The 25,498-nt window shown below is 43.2% G+C and overlaps 1 protein-coding gene across 1 annotated transcript in view; it reads right to left on the bottom strand.

Moving 5' to 3' along the window:
- LOC124798219 (probable cytochrome P450 6a13) overlaps positions 1-25,498 on the bottom strand; it is a 93,544-nt gene that overhangs the window by 31,295 nt on the left and 36,751 nt on the right. The window contains exons 3-5 of the mRNA XM_047261526.1: positions 21,873-22,111; positions 8,133-8,395; positions 1,383-1,576 (exon numbers count right to left, since the gene is read on the bottom strand). Of these exons, the coding sequence (XP_047117482.1) occupies positions 1,383-1,576; positions 8,133-8,395; positions 21,873-22,111 (696 nt within the window). The remainder of the gene's footprint in view (positions 1-1,382; positions 1,577-8,132; positions 8,396-21,872; positions 22,112-25,498) is intronic.

Raw genomic sequence — 25,498 nt, 5'->3', positions numbered from 1 at the left:
CTAGTGTATATTCGTCATTACCCATCTCGACTCCGTTATTGGGACATTTCCTGCTATCTGGTAACGTAATACATCTATATACCCATATAATTAGGGATATATTTATTACATTTTAATTTTTGCAGGTTAAGATTAAATTAAAAATCTAGTTATGTAAATGGTCAGCACATACCCATGTTTTCAACGAGAAAATTATAACATTTGTAAACCTACTGACTCGTTCCACACCATAGCGAGAAGTTGTAAATATCGTCTACGGAACATTCAAGTACCTAAAGTAATTTAGACTAACTAAACTCAAATTAGTTTGAAAGTGTACCATTTCGTCCTAGCTATTGATTTCGTTTGGCTGTTTATTAGTGACGTCTGTGTAAATTAATATTGGCCACTTGTCAAACATCATGTTACAATATGTAAGTGGTCTACGTAAAAAACAGACTAGGAGGAAGTAGAGGGCTAGAAATACAACATCAGTGTCCCATACATACAAATTCGTAGCAGAGTCAGAATGACATTCATTCCAGGTGAAGTAATGGAAAGCAGAGTAAGATGTTTTGATATGAGACGATGACGAGATCATAAATGGGTTCCAAATAAGCTGGAAAGTGGTACATATGAGGACTCTTAAACACACGACGCCAGGTAGTCTGTGTTCGATCCTTGTATTAAGGGAATCGAACCGAAATATACTGAAAATGTTCAAATGTGTGTGAAATCTTATGAGACTTAACTGCTAAGGTCATCAGTCCCTAAGCTTACACACTACTTAACCTAAATTGTCCTTAGGACAAACACATACACCCATGCCCAAGGGAGGACTCGAACCTCCGCCGGGACCAGCTGCACAGTCCATAACTGCAGCGCCTGAGACCGCTCGGCTAATCCCGCGTGGCGAAATATACTGAAACACGGCTGGATCAGCGGAGGATGGAGAGGCTTCAGAATTAGATATTGTTGATGGTAGTACAGAATTAGCCATAGGATTATGAAATGTAGTGGTAGGACATCTCTGCTGTACGTTTCTGACCTGTAGATAAGAAGAGTGGCATGTTATCCTCACAATTCACACTTGCAGTAATTACGATACAGAAATATGGATATTATGCGTTTCAGTGATATTAAAAGGTCAGATCTGTGACTATATTCGTGGCGAAGGACGAAATTTGATTCAACGAATCCGTGGTAACGTTCTGTACTTAACATGCCAGGATACATTTGTATGACTAGCAAACTTTTATATATTTTAGCTTCATTAAAATACAATTCTTTTATGTGAGCTACTTCTAATTTGATTTATGTAAAAATCTTTGCTTGTTATGTAATACTGTCTCAAAGATCAAATTGTGAGTATCCACGTGGCTTTCTAGTGAACCTAAACTCACTCCAGTTGTCGACCTCCTTGTTTTGATCCGTGGCAGCATGCGTCTTCTCCTCGTCAACGAAGCCCCTGTTCTTGAGCTGTATCAGCAGGTGCATGAAGTCGTTGCGTGTCACGCTGTTCTTCTCGCGGTGCTCCACCGTCTCTCTCACCATGCTTCGGAAGTACTGCGACACTTCCTCCGTTCCACCACCAATCCTGAAAGTAAGAGCGAAACCACCACATCTGCAGCGACAGCTGTTGCGCTAAAATAAATGCATATATGTTCATTTCAGGCAGTACAATAAAGTCGACTCTAGAGAAATTGAAGTTCCAAAGACCTAACGGAAACGTCTAATAATTGACTTTTCGATTTAACTAAAGTTTGACTAATCAATGTGGAATCAGGAAACACCCTTAACAACAGTGAAATGATAATTAAATCAAGACCCTAAGCTGTCGACAGGCGTTGATATACATCAATGGGGACAGTTCATATAGCTAAACGAGAGTGTAGGTCGAAAAATGGAAATGTAGTTTCCGTAGCATTCTTTCTTATTTACAAAAGACATAAAGTAACAACTGAACTCAAATTAAAAGGAAGTTGACTGTTTACCGACTAAGTTACTTTCTGTTTATTTTAACATTTGAAACGCAAGATACCTACAAGTTGCTCTAAAATGAGATTACTGTCCCGGATTTGCCAGTAGAAAGTAAAGTTGGATAGAAAGTTTTCTAACAGAAAGAGAGCAGTATGTCGTCCGGAATGGGGGTGGCTTCAACAGAAACAAGCGTAACTTCAGGTGTGCTCCAGGGCAGCGTAATAGGTCCGCTGCTTTTTACGATTTACATAAACGATCTGGTTGATTGATTGACATTGGCATTAGACTGTTTGCCGATGATGCTGTAGTCTACAGGAAAGTAGTATCACACGAAAGTTGTGAACAAATCAATGAGGATTTGAAGAAAATAAATGCGTGGTGAAATGACTGGCAGTTATCTCTCAATATTGGTAAGTGTAACCTACTGCGTAAAACAAGGCGAAAATCTCCACTAACGTACGAGTACAAAATAAAGCGGTAACATCCGTCAAGTAGCTGGGTGTGACTGTTCGAAATGATCTCAAATGGAATGATCAGATTACACAAGTAACGGGCAAGGCAAACTCTAGATTGCGGCTTATTGGTAGAATCCTGAAGCGATCCAGTCCTTCAACAAAGGAAATTGCTTATAATACGTTAGTTCGTCCAGGCTTAGAGTATTGTTCGTCTGTGTGGGACCCTTACCAGTTGGGTTTCATTCAAGAGATTGAAAAGTTCCAAAGAAGACAGGCAAGATTCGTGACTGGTACATTTAGCCATCGCAAGAGCGTTACAGATCTCATAGAAAGTTTCAAGTGGGATGCACTTACAGATATAAGACGCCCTTAACGGAAGGGGCTGCTTACTAAATTCCAAAATTCGCCGAGGATGTAGAGCATATATTATTATCACAAACTTTCAAATCGCGCAATGATCACCATTCAAAGATAACGGAAATTAGAGTATTAAGTATTGTCAGTTTAACTTACTGTAATAAACTCCATTAATACGATTTGCTTGAGTTGTTGCCTAGTGATCCGAGAAATCAGCTTCCTAGGCACCCTATATTAGACGAGTGGGCAGGATATTACAGTCTACATGGCATTTTTGCCAAGTTGTTAATAATAAACATGTATGCTCTCCTGATATCATTGCGATACTGAAGACTATGGCGACGAGTGGTGTGGAAAGTATGGTGTAAGTGTGCTAGTCTCACGATATACACCAATTAGCCAAATACTATTACCACCTGCTTACAAGCTTGTTTGTCCGTCTTTGGAAAGAAATACATCACTAAGTCTGAGTGTCAGGGGTCCGATAGTATGTTGGTGGGTGTTTGGAGATATATGGCATTAGATGTCTCCGTACAGGTATGTAATTACTGTAAATATAGAGCCGCTGATTTGCTAAGCTGTGATGGCACCCGATAGCGAATCAGATGGATTCCGTAGGACTTACATCTGGCGAATTTGGTCGCCAAGAAATCAACGTGAGGTCACTATAATGCTCCTCAAACCACTGTAGGACGTTTCTGGTTCCGAATTACGGACAATTACACTGCTGAGAGATGACATTGCCAACGGGGAAGACATCAAACATGAAGGGATGCACGTGGTTCGCAGCTGTCTGTCTTTGATTACTACCACAGGTCCCATTCAAGTTCAGGAGAATGTCTCCCACAGCATAAAACTGCTCCCACAAGGCTGCATCCGTGGCGCGCTGATCGTTTCGAGCCACCGTTCACCTCGGTGACGGCGTTTGTGAAGACGATCGTTGACAAAGAGTTGAAAAAATTTGATTCACTCTAAGAGCGGACACGTTTCCATTGAGCGATAGTCGAATCCCGGTAGTCCAGTGCCCCCTGAAATCGTAATTGACGATGTCGCTGGGTCAACATGGGTAGGGGTGGTCTGCTGCAGAGCTCCATGTTCAACAATGTACGGTGAACTATGTGCTCCGACCGGCCGGAGTGGCCGTGCGGTTCTAGGCGCTACAGTCCGGAGTTGAGTGGCCGTGCGGTTCTAGGCGCTAGTCTGGAGTTGAGCGACCGCTACGGTCGCAGGTTCGAATCCTGCCTCGGGCATGTGTGTGTGATGTCCTTAGGTTAGTTAGGTTTAAGTAGTTCTAAGTTCTAGGCGACTGATGACCTCAGAAGTTAAGTAGCATAGTGCTCAGAGCCATTTGAACCAACTATGTGCTCCGAAACACCGCATTGCTCTCTTTTGGCAGAGATGCCACAGATCCCCATCTACCCTACTTTACAGACCAAACAAGTCTCCAAACCCCACGTTCTGGGAAGAGTCGTGGACGTCCAACTATTTGGCGCCTAGTGGAGTTTCACTGTCCTACCTCTTTCCGTAGATGCACACGACAGTAGTTCGTTAACATTCGTCCATCAGCGCCGTTTTCGAGATACTCGTTCACAGGCTCCGCGTAAGAATAATCTACCCTTTGTCAAAGTCGTTTGTCTCTATGGCATTCCTCATTTGCAGCCCATATCTTGTCCGCCCCCGGTAGCTGAGTGGTCGCCGGCACGGTAGCTCAGCGTGTTCGGTCAGAGAGCCGGTTGGCCTCTGTAATAAAAAAACTGTGTGGAAGGATCAACCACCGAACTTGAACAAGATGTCTTGCGACGTCCGCAACGACCAAACACAACGATAAATAACGAAAGAAAGTGGTCATCGCGACAGAATGTCAATCCTAAGGGCCCGGGTTCGATTCCCGGGTTGGTCGGAGATTTTCACCGCTCAGGGACTAGGTGTTGTGTTGTCCTAATCATCATCATTTTATCCCCCTCGACGCGCAAGTCGCCGAAGTGGCGTCAAATCGAAAGACTTGCACCCGGCGAACGGTCTACCCGACGGGAGGCCCTAGTCACGCGACAACACAAAGTCTATATCTTCGCTGGGATGATCCCCCATCCATGTCTGTTCTACTGGCATACTTTTATTACCGCGTCACGTGCCCGCAAAGCCACCAGGCGGAAACCGACGCAGCGAGGGGTAGTGGTCATAACGTGTCGCCTGTTCAGTGTACATTGTGTAGTTGTAGCGCAGCAAGTCTTATTACATAGCAAATCGCATTGTCGTTAGGTGTTGAAAGTAACAGTAAGTGATCAGTGTTGGTCCTTCAACTTATTTGAATTTTGTCCAATAAAGGATCGTATTGTATTACAAATTTTCTAGAATTAATGTAACAATGTACACTACCTTATTTTCCCTTGCCTACATGCCGTGCAAAACTTTCAGTTTTCGTCCCGAGATGGCAATCTGTGATAAACTGTATCATTTTTTCCGGAGAGAGTAAACAGCGCATCACGAGCAAATGTTAGTGACAAATTTTCAATACTCCGTTGCTTGAAATAGCATCCTGTCAGAAGATACGAAAACAACCAAATGCATATGTAAAAAAGGCCTAATCCGATATGGTATGTCCAATGTTCTTCAGTTGTCGACTCCAATCGAGTTTCGTGGTCGAATAGAGTTTTATGGAAGACACGTTATTTCGGCATCCGTTGCCGGTAAGCTTCGAGTGACACTAGCTTCGCCCATAAACGGTGTCCTCCAAATTGCAACGTGGCCCCACTTCAGTGGCATGCAATTTTTAATCTTTGTTATCTGCAGTAATACTTCGTAAGGCTTGGCAACGTGGACGGCGTCTTGCCCTTCTCTGCCATAACGTGTAATTAAACCTAGTACCCTATGTAACTTCCCTATCACTGTCTGTCGCTGTGAAGACGAGACGCACACTGTAAGTGCCCAAGAGACCACGGAGTTGTGCGGACTGTCTTAAATCGCTACCCACAACCTACTGCTGCACGTTGCAGCAAAAGGAAGTTTATATCTGTGCGTGAAAGCGCCTATGATGATATATGAATGTCGCTGATAAACTGAAGCGTTCACTCACAGACGTGCTTTAAAAAGGACGAATACGTCTGCAGCTCCCGTAGCGCACTCACAACATGGTTTCGAAAAGAATCAATGGTCGTATGGTTTACTTGAACAATAGGAACTGAAGCTATGTCTTTATGTCATCAGGAGTAAAGATTATCACAACAGGGGCAAAGGTGATAGAGCATTAAACAAAATATGCTTTATGTTAATAGCATAGGCCACAGACAACAGTGGAGGAAATTGAAAAGAAAGTAAAAATTCTGCTTTCGCTCCACTACTAAAATGACGTCATCGAGACTGTAAAGAGAAGTAGTGTTGGTAGTGAGGATGTTCGCGCATCAAAAGCATAGTTTCTTGATAGACGTCAGTTCACCAGTGGGGTGGAATGTTTGAGTAACCGATAACTTCTCAGATGAAGTAATTGCTCTCATTATCGCAGTATCGTACTACGTTAATTTCCGTTGCACAGGATCCAGTAGGAATCGATAATCATCCTTGTTCATTCTCAGTTAATTTCGAAACGAATATTTGTTCTGACAAAGAAGTTATTTTCGAAGAAATATGATGCTGCTCCTCCCTTTCCGCCTGATCATCCATTTTTTCGCCCACAACGTCTGTTTTCTTTTTTCGCGTTGTTTCCTGCCACGATGTATCTGAGGCGCAAGAGAAGGTGGTACAGGCATGCGTATTGAAATACAGAGACTTTAAAACTGGCAGAATACGGCGCTGGGTTCGGAAACGCCTATATAAGACAAGTGTCTGGCGCAGTTGTTAGATCGGTTACTGCTGATACAATGACAGGTTATCAAGATTAAGTGAGTTTGAACGTGGTGTTATAGTCGGCGCACGAACGATGGGACACAGCATCTCTCCGAGGTAGTGATGAAGTGGGAACTTTCCCGTACGACCATTTCACGAGTGTACCGTGAATATCAGCTGTCCGGTAAAACATCAAATCTCTGACATCGCTACGGGCGGAGAAAGATCCTGCAAGAACGGGACCAACGACGACTGAATCGTTCAACGTGCAGAAGTGCAATACTTCCGCAAATTGCTGCAGATTTCAATACTGGGCCGTCAACAAGAGTCAGCGTGCGAACCATTCAACGAAACATCATTGATATGGGCTTTCGGAGCCGAAGACCCTGTAGTGTATCCTGGACGGCTGCACGACACAAAGCTTTGCGCCTCGCCTGGGCCCGTCAACACCGACGTTGGACTGTTGATGACTGGAAACATGTTGCCTGGTTGGACGAGTCTCATTTCAAATTGTATTGAACGGATGGATGTGTACGGGTATGGAAACAACCTCATGAATCCATGGATCCTGTCGGCCGGAGGGGCCGAGCGGTTCTAGGCGCTACAGTCTGGAACCACGCGACCGCTACGGTCGCAGGTTCGAATCCTGCGTCGGGCATGGATGTGTGTGTTGTCCTTAGGTTAGTTAGGTTTAAGTAGTTCTAAGTTCTAGGGGACTGATGACCTCAGATGTTAAGTCCCGTAGTGCTCAGAGCCATTTGAATCATTTGAACCATGGACCCTGCATGTCAGGAGGGGACTGTTCAAGGTGGTGGAAGCTGTGTAATGATGTGGATCGTGTGCAGTTCGAGTGATATGGGACCCTTGATACTTCTAGAAAGGACTCTGACGGATGACATGTACGTAAGCATCCTTTCTGATAACCTGCATCAATTCATGTTCATTCCGCATTCAGACGGATGTGGGCAATTCCAGCAGACAATGCGGCACCCCAGACGTTCAGAATTGCTACAGAATGGCTCCAGGAACACTCTTCTGAGTTTAAACACTTCTACTGGCCATCAAACTCCCCAGACATGAACATCATTGAGCATATCTTGGATGCCTTGCAACGTGCTGTTCAGAAAAGATCTCCACCCCGTCGTACTCTTACGGATTTATGGAGAGCCCTGTGGGATTCATGGTGTCAGTTCCCTCCAGCACTGCTTCTGACATTAGTCGAGTCCATGCCACGTGCTGTTGCGGCAGTTCTGCGTGCTCGCGAGGGCTCTACACGATATTAGGCAGGTGTACCGGTTTCTTTGGCTCTTCAGTGTATAATGCAGTGCCACAGAGAAAGCAAGAATTGCTGGTTTCTTTTTAGCATTGGACCCCATGGTAGTTCTGTTCATGTGTGTGTGTGTGCAGTACTGTTGTGCGATTTTTGAATGTCTAGCTATAAGCGACTTTTCCCTTTCGCTGTAGCGTGCACTTTGTTATATGCTGTAACGAGCGTGTAAATGGGCACTAATAGATGCAGTAAGGCGCACGTGAGAGTCTTACCCAAACAGCTTGGCCAGAGTAGGAAGGAAATCGTGCATGAACATAGAAAATCTGTTCTTGAGGCTGGGCTGGAACACCTTGCGCCCCCACTGTCGGAACTCGGCCTCCGGGTTCCTCTGGCAGTTGCACTCCACACCGAAGGCGACGGACGCAATGACGTCCGTGGCGTACCTGGCGGACACCTCCCTCATTTCCAACACCTCGCCTCGGCATGCCGACTCCTCCAGCACCTCCAACATCTCCCGGCCACAGTCCTGCATCGTCTGCAAGATTGAAATCGGCTGCCGTCAGTGTATCAGTTTGTACAGTTTCTCCACTAACTGAATCTTAAAAGTCGACAGAAACATCTATTGCAAGCGTCGAGAGACATAGCCAGATGTGTAAGTTTCTTAGAATGCAACAATCACTCTGTAGTGCAAAGCCCTCTTCTAAAACTTCCTGACGGATTGAAACAATGCGCCGCACCTGAACACCAACTATGAACCTTATCTTTCGCGGGAAATGTTCTTATGACTGAGCTTGTAAGTAGGCTGTTTAGGTTCTTATATTGGCAACGCCAACGCCACGTAGCGCTCTGTATGAAAATCATGGGCTGTGCTGTGTGCAGTCTGTGGCTGGGTGGCATTGTTGGAATTTGCTATTGTAGTGTTGGGCAGTTGGCTGTTAACAGCGCGTAGCGTTGCGCAGTTGGAGGTGAGCCGCCAGCAGTGGTGGATGTGGGGAAGTGAGATGGATTTTTGAGAGCGGATGATCTGGACGTGTGTCCATCAGAAACAGTTCATTTGTAAGAGTGGATGTCATGAACTGCTATATATATTATGACTTTTGAACAATATTAAAGTAAATACATTGTTTGTTCTCTATCAAAATCTTTCATTTGCTAACTATGCCTATCAGTAGTTAGTGCCTTCAGTAGTTTGAATCTTTTATTTTGCTGGCAGTAGTGGCGCTCGCTGTATTGCAGTAGTTCGAGTAACCAAGATTTTTGTGAGGTAAGTGATTTGTGAAAGGTATAGGTTAATGTTAATCAGGGCCATTCTTTTGTAGGGCTTATTGAAAGTCAGATTGCGTTGCGCTAAAAACTATTGTGTCGGTTTAGTGTTGATCAGAATAGGTAAAGAGCGAAATGTCTGAGTACGTTCAGTTTTGCTCAGCTGTTTGAAAATCAAATAATGTAAGAGATTTATCAGCACAGTAATTCAATAATTTTTCTAAGGGGACGTTTCAAGCTATCCAGGCGCGATCGAGACCCTCAGTTCGGTTCCACGTTCGAGTCTTGGCTCAGTATACAAGTTTAATCGGCCAGGAATTTTTCGAAACATTGCTCGCACAGCGAACGACTCATTCCTGAAACGATCACAAAGTTTTCTCCCCAGAACGCAAATCCACCAAGGAGTTGAGGTATACTATACACGTTTATAAATAACAAGTAAACTCCTGATTCTTTAAAAAAAAATTGAACCCTCATGTATAAAGCAGCTTCAAGCTTTTGATTACATTACAAATGAATTAAAGTGTTAAATATCTGACGTTAAGCATGTAAGCGAGAGAAAAATGTTAGTAAAGGTTTGAAACTATCTTTAAATTTCGTTGGAAGTCACTGAAAGCTATCTATCACCATCAAATACTGAATTAGTGTAGTCTGCGTAATTTGCGCTCCGTTGTACGCAACAGATAGCTTTTCCCGCATCTCAACGTTTATGATGTCATATATCTGAGACGGGTACTACGATTAATCAAGGAAAACCCCCAGTTGGGAAACGGGGCCAAAATTAGTGGTTACTGTCGAGTTGCAATTTACAATTTCTTTATTGATTACTTCAATCATTAAAAGTCATTTCTTTACCACTTGACCAGGAACAGATCCAAAAGCTAGCAGGCATGAGTGCCTTTTCAAAACAATTTAGATTACAGTTAACGGCCAAGCCATTTTACTTAAAACCGGCTTTGATAAAACATTTGGTAACAAATCAAAATTTTCCAAGTAACGATATTAAAAACTTTACCGTTAATATCCAAGCCATTTTACTTAAAACAGACTTTGATAAAGCATTTAATAACAAAATTAAAACTTTCCAAGTAATGAAACAAAAAGCACCAATTGCATACAAATTCGCTACCGAACATGTAGGGAGACACTTCTTTTAAATTTTGCCACAACAAGATATTAAATTACAAGGACTCGCTAACAGGGAGGCAGACCTAGCATTTTCAAAGAATGCCAAGTAGTTTAAAACAAAGTAAAGATACAGTCATTCACCTTTTACAATAACTAACGATTTTAAAGCCACGTAATTAAAAAAAACACCAATGAAAGGCAAACTTAACCTTTTTAAACAGTGGCCAAAAACAACCAGAGTAAAATACAACCATTTAACATTTTATAATAACTAACAACTTAAATACCATGTCCTGCCACCAAAATGTCCTGGGATAGAAATAAGTAACCGACCGGGTGTAAGGGCGGCCACAATTGTCTCCCGAAGGATGCTCAGGCTACAAGCGGACTAACAGACCCACAACGCCTCACATTCAGCAATCACATCGACCTCACACGAAGCCAGGGGAGGAGGAGGAATCAAACCAGGAACCATAATCCCTGCCCAAAAGTAAACTTCCTCCCAGGCAGTACCAATAAGAAGCGGAAAAGATCACTGCCTATAAATACACCGGTGACAGGGACAGGAAACCCGAACGAAGGAGGCCACAAGGCAGAAAAGACGCTGGTTGCACAAACCAAAATTCTTCAATTAACATCTAAACCTTTAACCAACTTAACTTGCAGTTTATCAGAGAAGCAGCAGGTGAACTCCGATGCAAAGGTTCCTCACACCCGACCGTGTCCACGTCGCCAGCGTACCCAACTGGGCACAGTCACGCAGCCACGCGCCCTGTCACCGGAGCCCTCGTCTTCTCTGCACCCACGGCGGCGAAATACCACTCCTCAGGTTAGGCGAGTTGCTAGTCCATCACTCCCGCCTCCAGACGGAAAATTTAAAGACATCCGTTATCGCTGCCACCAAGTAGTGACTCGGAACCACAGCCGTGGCCCCTGGGTGCTCACAGCAAGAGCTTACAGCCTTGTCCAGTCAACTCGTCCCACTCGTCTCGCACCGCCAGGATAGACCACGCGGCTTCTCGGAACAACAGCCAACTCTCCACTGCCACGCCACGCCGCGGTCTCATCGTACGACATTCTCTAATTCCCGATTTTAGAAACCGACCGACCGACTCGTCAGCGCTAGGCAACCAACCGGCCATCCCCGTAAAGATCTTATTCCCTTACACAAGGCTAACAGGAAGCAACGACTCGAAGATCGATAAGACCAGACACGCCGCCAGAGGGGAATCTCAACAGAATCGTGCGCAGCATAACTATAAATATGAAAGAATCAATTAACGATGGAATGGAAGGACTCAGAACAATCTTAACAGCGCGATAATGTTGAGAACCGACACACGGCTCAATATCCTGAACTGTATGTCGTACAGTTGCATAAATTTGCAGGTACGTTCAGTTGTGTATGTGTATAAATTTGCAAAATGTAAGCGTGAGCAGGAAAGAAATAATACATTAATACATCACGTCTGATGTTGAAGTTTTACTGCACGAACAGCGAAAATGTAACAAGTGATAAAAGTTTTTCTTTTTATCTGCAGCTACATGTATACTCTGCAAATCACACTTAAGTACCTGGCAGAGGCTTCATTGAACCACTTTCACAACAATTCTCTATTATTCCAATCTCGAACAACCCGCGGAAAAACGAACAACTATATCTTTCCGTGCACGCTCTGATTTCCCTTATTTTACTATGATGATCGTTTCTCCCTATGTAGGTCGGGGCCAACATAATGTTTTCGCTTGCGGAGGAGGAAGGTGGTGATTGAAATTTCGTGAGAAGATTCCGTCGCAACGAAAAACGCCTTTGTTTTAATGATGTCCACCGCCTGTACTGTATCATGTCAGTCACATTCTCTTCCTTGCTTCTCGATCACACAAAACATGCTGACCTACTTTGAACTTTCTCGATGCACTCCGTTAACCTTATATGAAAGGATCCCACACCCCGCAGCAGTACTCCAAAAGAGGACCGACAAGCGTAGTGCGGGCAGTCTCTTAAGCAGATCTGTTGCATCTTCTATGTGTACTGTCAATAAAACGCTGTCCTTGATTCGCCTTCCCCACAACATTATCCACGTGCTCGTATTATTTCCAATTTAAGTTGTTCGTAATTGTAATTCCTAGGTATTCAGTTGAATTTACTGCCTCTAGATTTGACTGATTCATCGTGTAACCGAAGTTCAACCGATTCCTTTCGGCATTCATCTGCATGACCTCACACTTTTCAATTTTAGGGTCAGTCGCCAATTTTCGCACCCTACAGATATCTTTTCTAAATCGTTCTGCAATTTATTTTGATCTTCTGATGACTTTATTAGTCGATAAACGACAGCGTCATCTGCAAACAACCTAAGACGGCTGCTCAGATTGTCTCCTAAATCGTTTGTATAGATAAGGAATAGCAAAGGGCCTATAACACTATTTTGTAGAACGCCACATATCACTTCTGTTCTACACGATGACTTTCCGTCAATTACTACAAACTGTGACCTCTCTGACAGGAAATCACGAATCCAGTCGCATAATTGAGATGATATTCCATAAGCACGCAATTTGACTACAAGCCGGTTGTGAGGTACAGTGTCAAAAGCGTTCTGGAAATCTAGAAATACGTAATGAATTTGAAATTCCTTGTCAATAGCGCTCAACACTTCGTGTGAGTTAAAAGCGAGTTGTGTCTCACAAGAACAATGTTCTCTAAATCCGTATCGACTGCGTGTGAATAGACCGTTCCCTTTGAGGTAATTCATAATGTTCGAACACAATATACGTTCCAGTATCCTTCTGCATGCCAATGTTAACGGGCCTGTAATTTTGTGGTGTGTGTCAGCCAGACATATACTCTCCGTTTTAAGAAAAGTTAGTTTTTCAAGATTCCCATTGTTTACGAAATCATAGCTCCTGAATTATGCATATTCAATGGTATATGTGAATACTGCCTTCAAAATACGTTGCAAACAGAGTCAGTAGTAAACAAATAATTAACCTGCAGAAAAATGCTCTTATCGGAGCACGTAAAAGGCGAATATACTCCTCTTAATTAAAAGACTCCGACTGAAAAGTGGGGCACCAGCAGCCTCATTCTACACTACTGACCATTAAAATTACTACACCATGAAGATGACGTGCTGCAGACGCGAAATTTAACCGGCAGGAAGATGATGTTGTGATATGCAAATGATTAGCTTTTCAGAGCATTCACACAACGTTGGCGCCGGTGGCGACACCTGCAATGTGCTGACATGAGGAAAGTTTCCAACCGATTTCTCATACACAAACAGAAGTTGACCGGCGTTGCCTGGTGAAACGTTGTTGTGATGCCTCGTGTAAGGAGGACAAATGCGTACCGTCACGTTAACGACTTTGATAAAGGTCGGATTGTAGCCTATCGCGATTGCGGATTATCGTATCACGACATTGCTCCCCGCGTTGGTCGAGATCCAATGACTGTTAGCAGAATATGGAATCGGTGGGTTCAGGAGGGTAATACGGAACGCCGTGCTGGATCCCAACGGCCTCGTATCACCATCAGTCGAGATGGCAGGCATCTTGTCCGAATGGCTGTAACGGATCGTGCAGTCACGTCTCGATCCCTGAGTCAACAGATGGGGTCGTTTGCAAGACAACAACCATCTGCACGAACAGTTCGACGACCTTTGCAGCAGCATGGACTATCAGCTCGGAGACCAAGGCTGCGGTTACTCTTGACGCTGCATCACGGACAGAAGTGCCTGCGATGGTGTCCTCAGCGACGAACCTGGGTGCACGAATGGCAAAACGTCAGTTTTTCCGATGAATCCAGGTTCTGTTTACAGCATCATGATGGTCGCATCCGTGTTTGGCAACACTGCGGTGAACGCACATTGGAAGCGTGTATTCGTCATCGCCGTACTGGCGTGTCACCCGGAGTGATGGTATGGGGTGCCATTGGTTACACGTCTCGGTCACCTCTTGTTCGCATTGACGGCACTTTGAACAGTGGACGTTACATTTCAGATGTGTTACGACCCGTGGGTCTACCCTTCATTCGATCCCTGCGAATCCCTACATTTCAGCAGGATAATGCAAGACCGCATGTTGCAGGTCCTGTACGGGCCAGTCGCTACTCTTGATGAACCGTGGTATCGTGTTGAAGCTGCATGGGCAGCTGTACCTGTACACGCCATCCAAGCTCTGTTTGACTCAATGCCCAGACGTATCAAGGCCGTTATTACGGTCAGAGGTGGTTGTTCTAGGTACTGATTTCTCAGGATCTGTGCACTTAAATTGCATCAAAATGTAACATGTCAGTTCTAGTATAATATATTTGTCCAATGAATGCCCTTTTATCATCTGCAATTCTTCTTGGTGTAGCAATTTTAATGGCCAGTAGTGTACTATCTCATTCATTACTTCCCACTGCTGCAGTCCGTTTTCACTGTCACTATCTCTCCCTTCCCCGTTTACATTGTCAGAGACTCTGCCTATCATTATCACTGGCCCGCACCGACTTACACGTTCTCCTTCTCTTTATTCCTCTCCCACTGGCATTCTCGTTCACTCTTTTCTTGTTACTGTTCTCTCACCGTCTACTATGTTCCACTGCCACTGGGTCCCTCTATTTCTCGAACACTGACATTGTCTCCTTCGCTCTTGCTATACTACAACCATTATCTACAATCTTTCGGTATTTATTACTTCTCCATCTCTTTCTCGCTGCCTCTGTCTCCTTCTCTCTCAGCATAAAAAAGCGAATAACTTTGCATGACAATATTTTTGTGAAAAGTTTAAAAGGTACTGAGGAAGGTAGACTGAGGCAGCTGATACCACGATTTTCAGTCAGAGTGCTTTAGTAAAGAGGAGCATATTTATCTTGTCTATGCTGCGATAGGAGCATTTTTCCGCTGGTTCTCCTCTTTTTCTTGCCACAGCAGGGTATATTACTCATGAAAAAAACTTGATGAGTCAGTAAAACGTCGAAAATTTACTTATGTGAAATTTAAAAAACGCAAAACTAATTTCACATCTCAGACCGGATTGTAAGTGCACAAAAATTTTGCGTGTGCTTCAGTATTAAAACGTGGAATTCACGGAACCCTTCCGATGGTAACGGAGACACTTTACATCTCATTTCTCCGTGCTACGTCACTTTATAAACTACGCTCGCGCCTCACACCTCATTATGCGTGTACAAGTAGGGTAACTTTGAACTTCTGTATCGCGGAAATCTTTGGAATATATCGTAGAAATTACAGCCATTGGCTGTGCATAGGCGTCTTGAATTCGCGACTGGGATTTGGTCCGCCACGGACGGCGAAAAAATGGCGAAAAACGCCTTTTTTGGGTGGTTGCCTCAAGAATCGCCAATGAATTTACGCAAATGTATCATTCATTCATTCATTCATTTCTTCATTTCTTTAGTTTAGGTAAATCATGGGTTCATCAGGGTTATACCAGCCATGTATCTTTTTATTTAATTTTTAGGTGCATAATTTAAGGGTACACATAGGGTAATTCTGAAACTCTCTATCTCAGAAAAGGATAAAGAATCAAGAAAGGTTTCAAGCTTGTTCGAGATTGGGATCCTAGGAATATATTGTAAAAATTTAGCCATTTTCTGTGCGTAGCCCTCTTGGAATCCGCGGCTGCATTTCGGTGCTCTGGTAACAGTGAAAATTCGGTAAACCCCTTTTTAGGGTTTTCTGAGTGTGCTGATGCATTAGCTCCATACTTAACAATCATATAAAACCGTTCGCTCGACGAAAGATCCGTACCCAAAGACTGGAAAGTTGCACGGGTCACACCAATATTCAAGAAAGGTAGTAGGAGTAATCCACTAAATTACAGGCCCTTATCGTTAACGTCGATATGCAGCCGGATTTTAGAACATATATTGTGTTCAAGCATTATGAATTACCTCGAAGAAAACTTGCTGTTGACACACACAGTCAACATGGGTTTAGAAAACATCGTTCCTGTAAAACGCAACTAGCATGAAGTGTTGAGTGCTATTGACAAGGAATTTCAGATCGATTCCGTATTTCTGGATTTCCGGAAGGCTTTTGACACTGTACCACACAAGCGGCTCGTAGTGAAACTGCGTGCTTATGGAATATCGTTTCAGTTATGTGACTGGATTTGTGATTTCCTGTCAGAGAGGTCACAGTTCGTAGTAACTGATGGAAAGTCATCGAGTAAAACAGAAGTGATTTCAGGCGTTCTCCAAGGAAGTGTTATAGGCCCTTTGCTGTTCCTTATCTACATTAACGATTTTGGAGACAATCTGAGCAGCCGTTTTCGGTTGTTTGCAGATGACGCTGTCGTTTATCGACTAATAAAGTCATCAGAAGACCAAAACAAACCTCAAAAGATTTAGAAGAAATATTGTAATGGTGCGAAAAGTGGCAGTTGACCCTAAATAACGAAAAGTGTGAGGCCATCCACATGAGTGCTGAAAGGAACTCGTTAAACTTCGGTTACACGATAAATCAGTCTAATCTAAAAGCTGTAAATTCAATTAAATGCCTAGGTATTACAATTACGAACAACCTAAACTGGAAGGAACACATAGAAAATGTTGTGGGGAAGGCTAACCAAAGACTGCGCTTTATTGGCAGCACACTTAGAAAATGTAACAGATCTACTAAGAAGACTGCCTTCACTACGCTGCCGAGCGGTGTGGGATCGTTACGAGATAGGACTGACGGAGTACATCGAAAAAGTTCAGAGAAGGGCAGCACATTTCGTATATCGCGAAATACGGGAGAGAGTGTCACAGAAATGATAGAGGATTTGGTCTGGACATCATTAAAAGAAAGGCGTTTTTCGCTGCGACGGAATCTTCTCACGAAATTCCAATCACCAACTTTGTCCTCCGAATGCCAAAATATTTTGTTGACACCGACCTACATAGGGAGAAACGATCACCACGATAAAATAACGGAAATCAGAGCTAGTACGGAAAGATATAGGTGTTCATTCTTCCCGCGCGCTATGCGAGATTGGAATAATAGAGAATTGCGAAGGTGGTTCGATGAACCCTCTGCCAGGTACTTATATGTGATTTGCAGAGTATCCATGTAGATGTAGACATCTTCCATTAAAAATGGTAGTGAGTCAGAACTCACGCTTTCGCGTGTCGGCAGATGTGTGCCTTCAGATGGGTTGCACAGTGAAACTGGAAGAGACAAGTGCAGAACAGCTGAAGTACTATACGGAAGCAACATGAATCACATCCTTTTTATAATCACTAGCGAAAATCGATCCCAGACGCTGCTGAGACGGGCGTTTTTTACATATTCTTTGGAATCTAGCTTTCTTTTCACGTTTTCTTCAGGTTCACGTTCACACAATACGATCCTACAGCCTGCAATGGAGCAACGACCAGGTAATTAGACCGCTGGGCCATTTCATCATCGCCTGCCCGAACGAGCGTGAATACAGTTCTTTCCCGCGTCCAGAGCGCCTGCACTGATAACTACCGGGCGTTATGCGCACTACCTGGGCTGAAAAATTCGAGCGAGCCTAAACGCTAGATGCAATACTAGTCTCAGCACTCTGACATGCTGCCAGAAATAATTTCATAAGCATCCATATCGAATCACAGCTGTCAATAGCAATGGCGTGTTATCTGTCTTTAGACCATTCCTGTGTCGGTAAATGTCAGATCAGCCCGCCCGGTTGGCCGAGCGGTCTAACGCACGGCTTTTCGGGTGGGAAGGAGCGCCGGTCCCCGGCACGAATCCGCTCGGCGGATTTGTGTCGAGGTCCGGTGAGCCGGCCAGTCTGTGGATGGTTTTTGGGCGGTTTTCCATCTGCATCGGCAAATGCGGGCCGGTTCCCCCTATTCCGCCTCAGCTACACTATGTCGGCGATTGCTGCGCAACCAAGTTCTCCACGTACGCGTACACCACCATTACTCTACCACGCAAACATAGAGGTTACACTCGTCTGGTGTGAGACGTTCCCTGGGGAGGTCCACCGGGGACCGAATCGCACAATAACCCTGGGTTCGGTGTTGGGCGGGGTGAAGTGGACTGCGGTAGTCGTCGTGGGGTTGTGGACCACTGCAGCTATGGCGGGGACGGAACCTCTCCATCGTTTCTAGGTCCCCGGTTAACATAACATAACGTGACATAAATTTTAAGATCGGGTCGTCAATTGCTGCTCACTTGTAGTTCCAAAGCAATTTGATGGATCGCATGTGACGAATCGGTCACATATGGCAATATGGCTGCGTATTTGAAACTTGCTTGTCTAGTTATTAAGTGTGGTTGTGTAGTTTTGTTTCATTTCACTAAGCCCACGGAAAGTCAGGTCTTTCCGCTAGAATTTATGGTTGTTCAGGGAGCACGAACCAAGCTGAAAAGTGAAACTAAAGGCGAAGTTGCTACTTATATTAAAAAGGATTACAAATCTGGAAACACTACTACCATTTTGTAGATTTTGTTGCGAGCAGCGTGCTGAACCCTGTGTTCTAGACACAGAAAATCATAGGAAGTCACTGATACCCTTCAGTCCATTTCTGGAATGTCACAGCTCATGTTTCAATCAGAGTTGATTTAAATTCATCACTACCTGAATTCTATCCCTGTCATTTAATTAATATTTAACGGTTGTAATGAGTAACTTCAGTGATTGCCAGGATGACGTAGTCTATTTTTGCATCTTTTCTGGTAGCAGACTTGCACATGATATGTTCCATTGTATACCTGGTTCCACGATGAGCCAGAGTAACCAGAGACGGCCAAGGCGATGACTCGCAATCCGGTCGGACGACATGGCAGTTGCGGCTCGCCTTTCAGAAGAGAAATCGAAAGACGTGAGGAGAAGTGTCAGGTCGCAGCATGTAGACTGACAACTAGAAGCACTGTTTGGCCCGGTCGCCTAGGAGTGTCACTCCGGTAGGTTTTCGCATTATACACCCTGCACAATATGGAGTACAGGTCACTGTTCAAACAATTCGCGTAACGCCCCGTGAAGAGCAACTGCGCTGGTACAAAATCTCGGCTTTTACAAGCTGTGGCATCTGGTCAAAACACATTTGGAAGGAGCTTCCTTTTTCGCCGACGGGTTGCCTTACTGTAACGCCGTGAGAGTGGAAGTCCACCACAGATACTGACCTTTGAGCTCCGTGAGTAGTGACACAGCAGAATTCCGTTCAGAGATTCCTTTATGTCTTTGTAAAGTGTTGGGTCGACTTCCTGGTGCCACTTTAGGCAGGGTGAACACCCCCTTTTCTAAAATGCTGTAAGAAAACTCATTGCTGAATCTAAAAATTTTGGGTACGTCAGGACGCCAGTTTTCAAGAAATTCGGACGTGGAGACGTGTATTGGTTGAAGTCGCAAACTTAGCAGGGGAGTGAAGAGTAACATTGTTTAGGAACTGCCTGCATGGATATTTAAAGATTAGTTAATGTCGTAAGACGTTTGCTAGACGGGGAGCTAGTTATATTCTTAATGACAATATCATTGTCCAAAATTATTCAGAGCCGTTTTCATTGGTGCACAATATTTGCAGCGACTGTTAGAGAGGAAGGAGAAATTTTTTTCACTAGAGAACAGTTGCACTGCGGATTCTGGAGAAGACGCATGGTTTGCAGTTTCTGAAGAGGGATGTTCCCACAGTTGGCAGCTGATGTGTTGCTGACTGCTGCGGATCATGGAGCTCGAAAATTGCCCCACTAATCAATATAGAATATAGTGAGAAATTGCACCTTAGATGAGCAGGGTACGAAACAGAGTTTGTAAGCACGTTATTAGGCTCAAGCAGCTTCCACGAATCTTATGCTTTACTCAAGTAATTGGAAGGTCATTCACGACTCGGTCAGTAATGTCATCTGCCTGTGGTAGTTTCCCATTCTTCTGGTGCAATCAGGCAGTCAGTGTGCGTCCACTGCGCATTTGTTTTTTCGTAACTCATTTGTTAGGATCGTCTTTATTTATGCATTCTACGTAGTTATGATAATTCTGTCACAGACGGAAAAGGACGTGGCAGGTCAGTTGAATTGAACGGATAGTGGCATGAAAAGATATTGTAAGATGAATAACCAACAAAAGTGAAAAGTAGTGGATTAAAGTCAAGCGATGCTGAAGGAATTAGATTAACAAAGCATACACTAAAGGTAGTTGGTGAGTTTTGATATTTCAAAACAAGTGACGATGGTGAAAACAGACAGGATATGAAATTCATACTGACAATAACAAGAAAAGCAATCCTGAACAAGAGAAACAGTGCAACACTGAGTATAAATGTAAGTGCTGGGGGTTCTTTTCTGAATCTATTTCAGTGGGGTGTAGCCCTATAAGAAAGTGAAACATAATCAATATAAACAGTTCATACCAGAAGAAAATGGAAACTTTTGAAATGTGGTGCTGCAAGAGAATGCTGAAGATGAGATGGGTTGGTTGGGTAACTAATGAGGAATCACTGAATCTAATTGAGGAAAAAATTGTGGCACAACTTGACTAAAAGAAAAGAAGAAAATGGGGTTAAACATTTTAAAGGGAGCACTTGGCTTCAATAGAGAAAGTAGATTCAGTGCATGGAGGTTGCTGCCGCTATACAGAGATAAGGCTTGTACAACATAGACTAGGTGACAGATAATGGGTTTCTGTATTAATACTGGAAAAAATTTGTAAATTTTTAGCAGGGAATGCCTCCTAAAGATACAAAGCATACGTAATATTCCTGGAGCACTAAATTTTCAGGGGACTGATGACCTCAACAGTCAAGTCCCATAGCGCTCAGAACCATTTTTAGAACTAAATTTTCTGCCATCATTTGTAGAAACAAATCCACAAGAGAGACTAAAATTCGCATCTTATGTGACGGAAGGAAGTGTTCTGATTGTGCGGAGATCTTCTAATAAAGCGCATTAACACTGCGTTTATCTGATCGACCCAGGTTCAGACACGTTTATAATCAGAAATATGCAAATGATCCATAATTACGCTACGACTGAAACTTTTCTTCTTTACCGCAACATGACATATGATGTAGACGACAAGAACCTGTAGATAAGCGTAAGTTCTATACTCCAAGCCCAGAGTTCTGTATCCAGGTAGAACAGAGATCACTTATCAAAAAACAAGTTCATCGCAGTTATTTGTGCAGTCACTGACACCATCATTCAGTCAACCTAATAATCGACCATAGTTTATTAAAAAGTGAAAAAAAATCACTCACTGTCTACACTTGAGTATATGTCGAGGGAATGAAAGGGCGAATTCTGCAACACAAATACAGTTTTCTGACACACGCGAGTGGTGTAATATTAATGTAGCAGCTAAAAAAAAAATAATAAAAAAGGCACAAATCTGGCGCATCCCACCTAGATTTCAGTGCTTTTTTCTTTAACCATCAACGTAATTCATCGCCACATGATCCTGGTTTGTGGTGACATCAGTGTTTTACTAGAATCGTGCTGAAATGAACTAAATACGTAGTACAGCAACCCGCACTTAACATTTCGTATAAGAAAGGAACAATAAAAGAAAGCAAAGACCTCATAGACTAAGTAAGCCTCACAGCAACCAACAAAGCTTCCAGAAGTAAGTAAAACGGAAACGGTCGTGTAACTGTAATCTGTTAATAATTACAACCTGTCGTATCTCGAGGCAAAGCACCTTCTTACCTGACACATCATCTTCAGCTTCCCCGTCGTAAATGTCGGCGTCAACTTGTTTCGCAGCCTCCTCCATTTGACACCAGTTAAAAAGAACAGATTATGGTTCAGTGGCTCCCGATCATTGAAAGGAACGCCTCGGTTGTTGAAAGAATCGAAGTCCTTGACCAGCACTAGTCGAATGAGGTCTGGATCCCTCAAGACAAGTAGTGGTCTGCTGAATCCGTACATTCCAAAATATTTTTCACCTACAACAGAAGACAAGAGTCAGAAACGGTCAGTACAGTAGTTAGAATGCCTGTCATCGGAGTTTCTAAGGAGTGGTCTGCTGAATCCGTACATTCCAAAATATTTTTCACCTACAACAGAAGACAAGAGTCAGAAACGGTCAGTACAGTAGTTAGAATGTCTGTCATCGGAGTTTCTAATACGAAATAAGATTATTTCTCAGTGTGCTACTTTCCATCAGTGTGATTGTGTTAGGCGAATGATGTCTGGTGAACAGTAAAAATGTGACCTAAGTGCTAGCAATATTTATTTTACATTGTGTACACGGAGCTCTATTTGCTATAGTTCGTTTAAAATTACTTGATGGTTGACGGCTGCCATAGTGTTACCACATCGGCCGCCGGCTACTGCTCACTTATAGGCGATACACAAACATGGCGAATCACTTCGCAAATGTTCTTAATGTGTAACGTGGAACAATGTTGGAAATGCCCGCCGCGAGGTAAGTCGGAAATGCGAGATGCTCTCTCGACAGCTGATTTTAAGCGACCAATGACAGAACTGTTACAGGAGACACGTTTTATAGATCTGTATTTAAACTCTTATCCTAAGCTAAGCACAATCTCAAGATGTGAAATGTACACAAGAAAGCGGTGGTAAACAATCTGTGGCACAACTAAAATGACGGTCGCTTTGTTCACGGCTATTAAAGCTAACCTCTACAAGCAAACTGAAGACAGAAAAAGTCTAGCTTCAGCGCTAGAAGCAATCGGTAATTTCTCGCTATTGTTTGTTACTTGAAACTATGGCTCTGACTGGGTCACAGGCTGCCGCGTTAGCAAACGGTGAGCGGTCCTCGTTGGCATTTGGTTGCAAATTATAGGCGACATAGGTAGATTACAGACACAAAAAAAAGATAGGTAGAAAAACAACAGCAAATAAAAATTCAATACGATGATTAAAATGACGTGGCAAAGAATCAGAAATAAGAACGCTACATTTAAACCAACTAACTGAACAGAAATGATAGTCAAATTCTTCTGATTAGATTTAGAAACGAAAAAAATTTGAGACGGTTGGCGAGACTCGAACCTACAACCCCAAGCATGGCAGGATTATACTCTAACCATAGCGTTACAATACAACACTGAAACAAGGCATTATATTTTTGACTCTGATCATCCAGCCGCAACCATGAATTGCAGGCTTCAAAAACTTGGTTTCACGCAAGGTCGTGAGAAGCTTATCTAACGTGAGCCGACCTCTGTGATTATGATAACCGCATATGTGACGCTCAATCACGTCTTTTGAGAATATCCATTAGTGTTTAGATAGTGCTGTGTATGAAACGTGAGTATTTCATTAGCATCATTATGTGTGTGTGCTGTTTTTGGTGTGGTTATAATGTATGATGAAATACTAAATAAAAATGCCAGACCTGTGACTCAGGATCCAAACATCAAGAATGAATGCAGGACAAGGACTTCTAGGTGAACTGACCAGTTGTTGTGTCAGTTTGGCAATGGCTCTGATTGGAGGAAATCAGATCTAACATGAGAAGTGTCAACTATCAAGCAATTTCAGACTATAGGTGGGAACAACGGTGTTATTTCTGGAAATATCGTATAATTACTGGTATTACCGTAATGAAGGCAGCTGGTAATCAGAAAAGACTATTCATCGATTTATCAGCTAAAGAAGTACAAAAGCACGGTGTTTCCTTGCTGTCTATTCAAAAAATGGTTCAAATGGCTCTGAGCTCTATGAGACTTAACATCTCAGGTCATCGGTCTCCTAGAACTTAGAACTACTTAAACCTAACTAACCTAAGGACAGCACACACATCAATGCCCGAGGCAGGATTCGAACATGCGACCGTAGCGGTCGCGCGGTTCCAGACTGAAGCGTCGAGAACCGCTCGGCCACACCGGCCGGCCTGCTGTCTGTTGCTGTTGCTGCATAAAGTTATCGTTTATATTCAGCATTCTACTAAAATAAGGTGAGAAGAGAAAGAGATTTCTTTAAGCATATCACATTTAAATTTTAATTGAAAACACTTAACTACGAAACGAATTATAATAGTCTTACTATTAGGGACACACACACTGAAAGCTAGGAATTTAGCACATTGAATTACTTGCTAGTGTTACTACGAAACAGAATACACACCGTTTGCCCAACGGACTAAACCATCGTCTTAATGACATGAACAAGATACAGCGAACTCTAAGTGGCAGAAATTATTTAATTAGGAAACAGTTTTTTTTTAAAAAAAAGTAGGCAGCACATTCACATTGATCTGAACCTTATGTTCGTGGAAAAAGCCACTCAGAGGGAATTAGCTAACCTAAAAGCAGGAATCAAGTCCATTGACAACCGAGGTGAACCTACTGATCAGAGTAGACACGAAAATGCAGCTGACAAAGGAGGCTCACGCGGCGTGAACATAAAATAACGGGACTGATGCTGTCATAGAGGAAATACGCAAGCACCAAAGATAAATGAGCAATAACTATGTAGCGTGACGTTTTCTCAGTTGAATGCAGCATCTCTGATGTCTGTAGACAAACCAGTGTGGCCGTGACTTTCGTTTGAGCAAGAGTTGTTATTCGGTTTTGGCAGGAAAATGTTAAATGTAGTACCGAAGCAACGAATTGTGAAGTTTCACATGAAACTTGGAAAAAGTGCTACTGAAACCTATCTTTTACGGAAAGAAGTGTATGGCGAAGGCTGTTTATAATGTTCGCGAATTTCTGAGTGGTTCAAGCGTTTCAAAGATGGCCGACAAGACGCTGAAGATGACTCACGTCAGGGACACCCTTCAACGTCAAAAGTGGATGACAATCTCGAAAAAGTAAGTAAGCTGATTCGATCTGACAGTCTGTTGAGTATTCGATCGGTTGCTGAAACTAGAAGCTGATAAAGAATGCGTAAGGCAAATTTTATACAACCCATTTAAATTGCATGCGAAACTGTTGCTGAAAATTTTCACTGTAGAACAAAAGAAGTTGGTGAAAATGTATATATTGACGCTTCGAACACAATTGGAAACGATCCTAATCTCTTGGAAAGAGTGACAAGATGTGACCAATCTTGGTTTTTGAGCTATGATCCACAAACTAGGCGCCAAACCAGGCACTGGAAGGGCCCAGATTCACCAACTGCGGTCACCACTCTGTGGTCTCTCGCGACGAATTCACACTATCGTCACTCTGAACTGTTTTCATACGACGAGACTTACAATTTTAATTCATCGCGTTTCAGAAACGTGCTTGTCAACCTCATTATTATTCCTTATTGATTATCTTCATAATCATAGTATTCGTACCAATGGCGACACGGGAAGAAATACAAACAAAAAGACCTGCAGAATGTGTTTTACAATAGAACAGTGGTTCTTTGCTTCG

The sequence above is a fragment of the Schistocerca piceifrons genome, chromosome 5 (genome assembly GCF_021461385.2).
Source record: "Schistocerca piceifrons isolate TAMUIC-IGC-003096 chromosome 5, iqSchPice1.1, whole genome shotgun sequence".
NCBI classification, from domain to species: Eukaryota; Metazoa; Arthropoda; class Insecta; order Orthoptera; family Acrididae; genus Schistocerca; species Schistocerca piceifrons.
The sequence above is the reverse complement of the archived record's forward strand: the minus strand, read 5'-3'. Positions and strand labels throughout refer to the sequence as shown.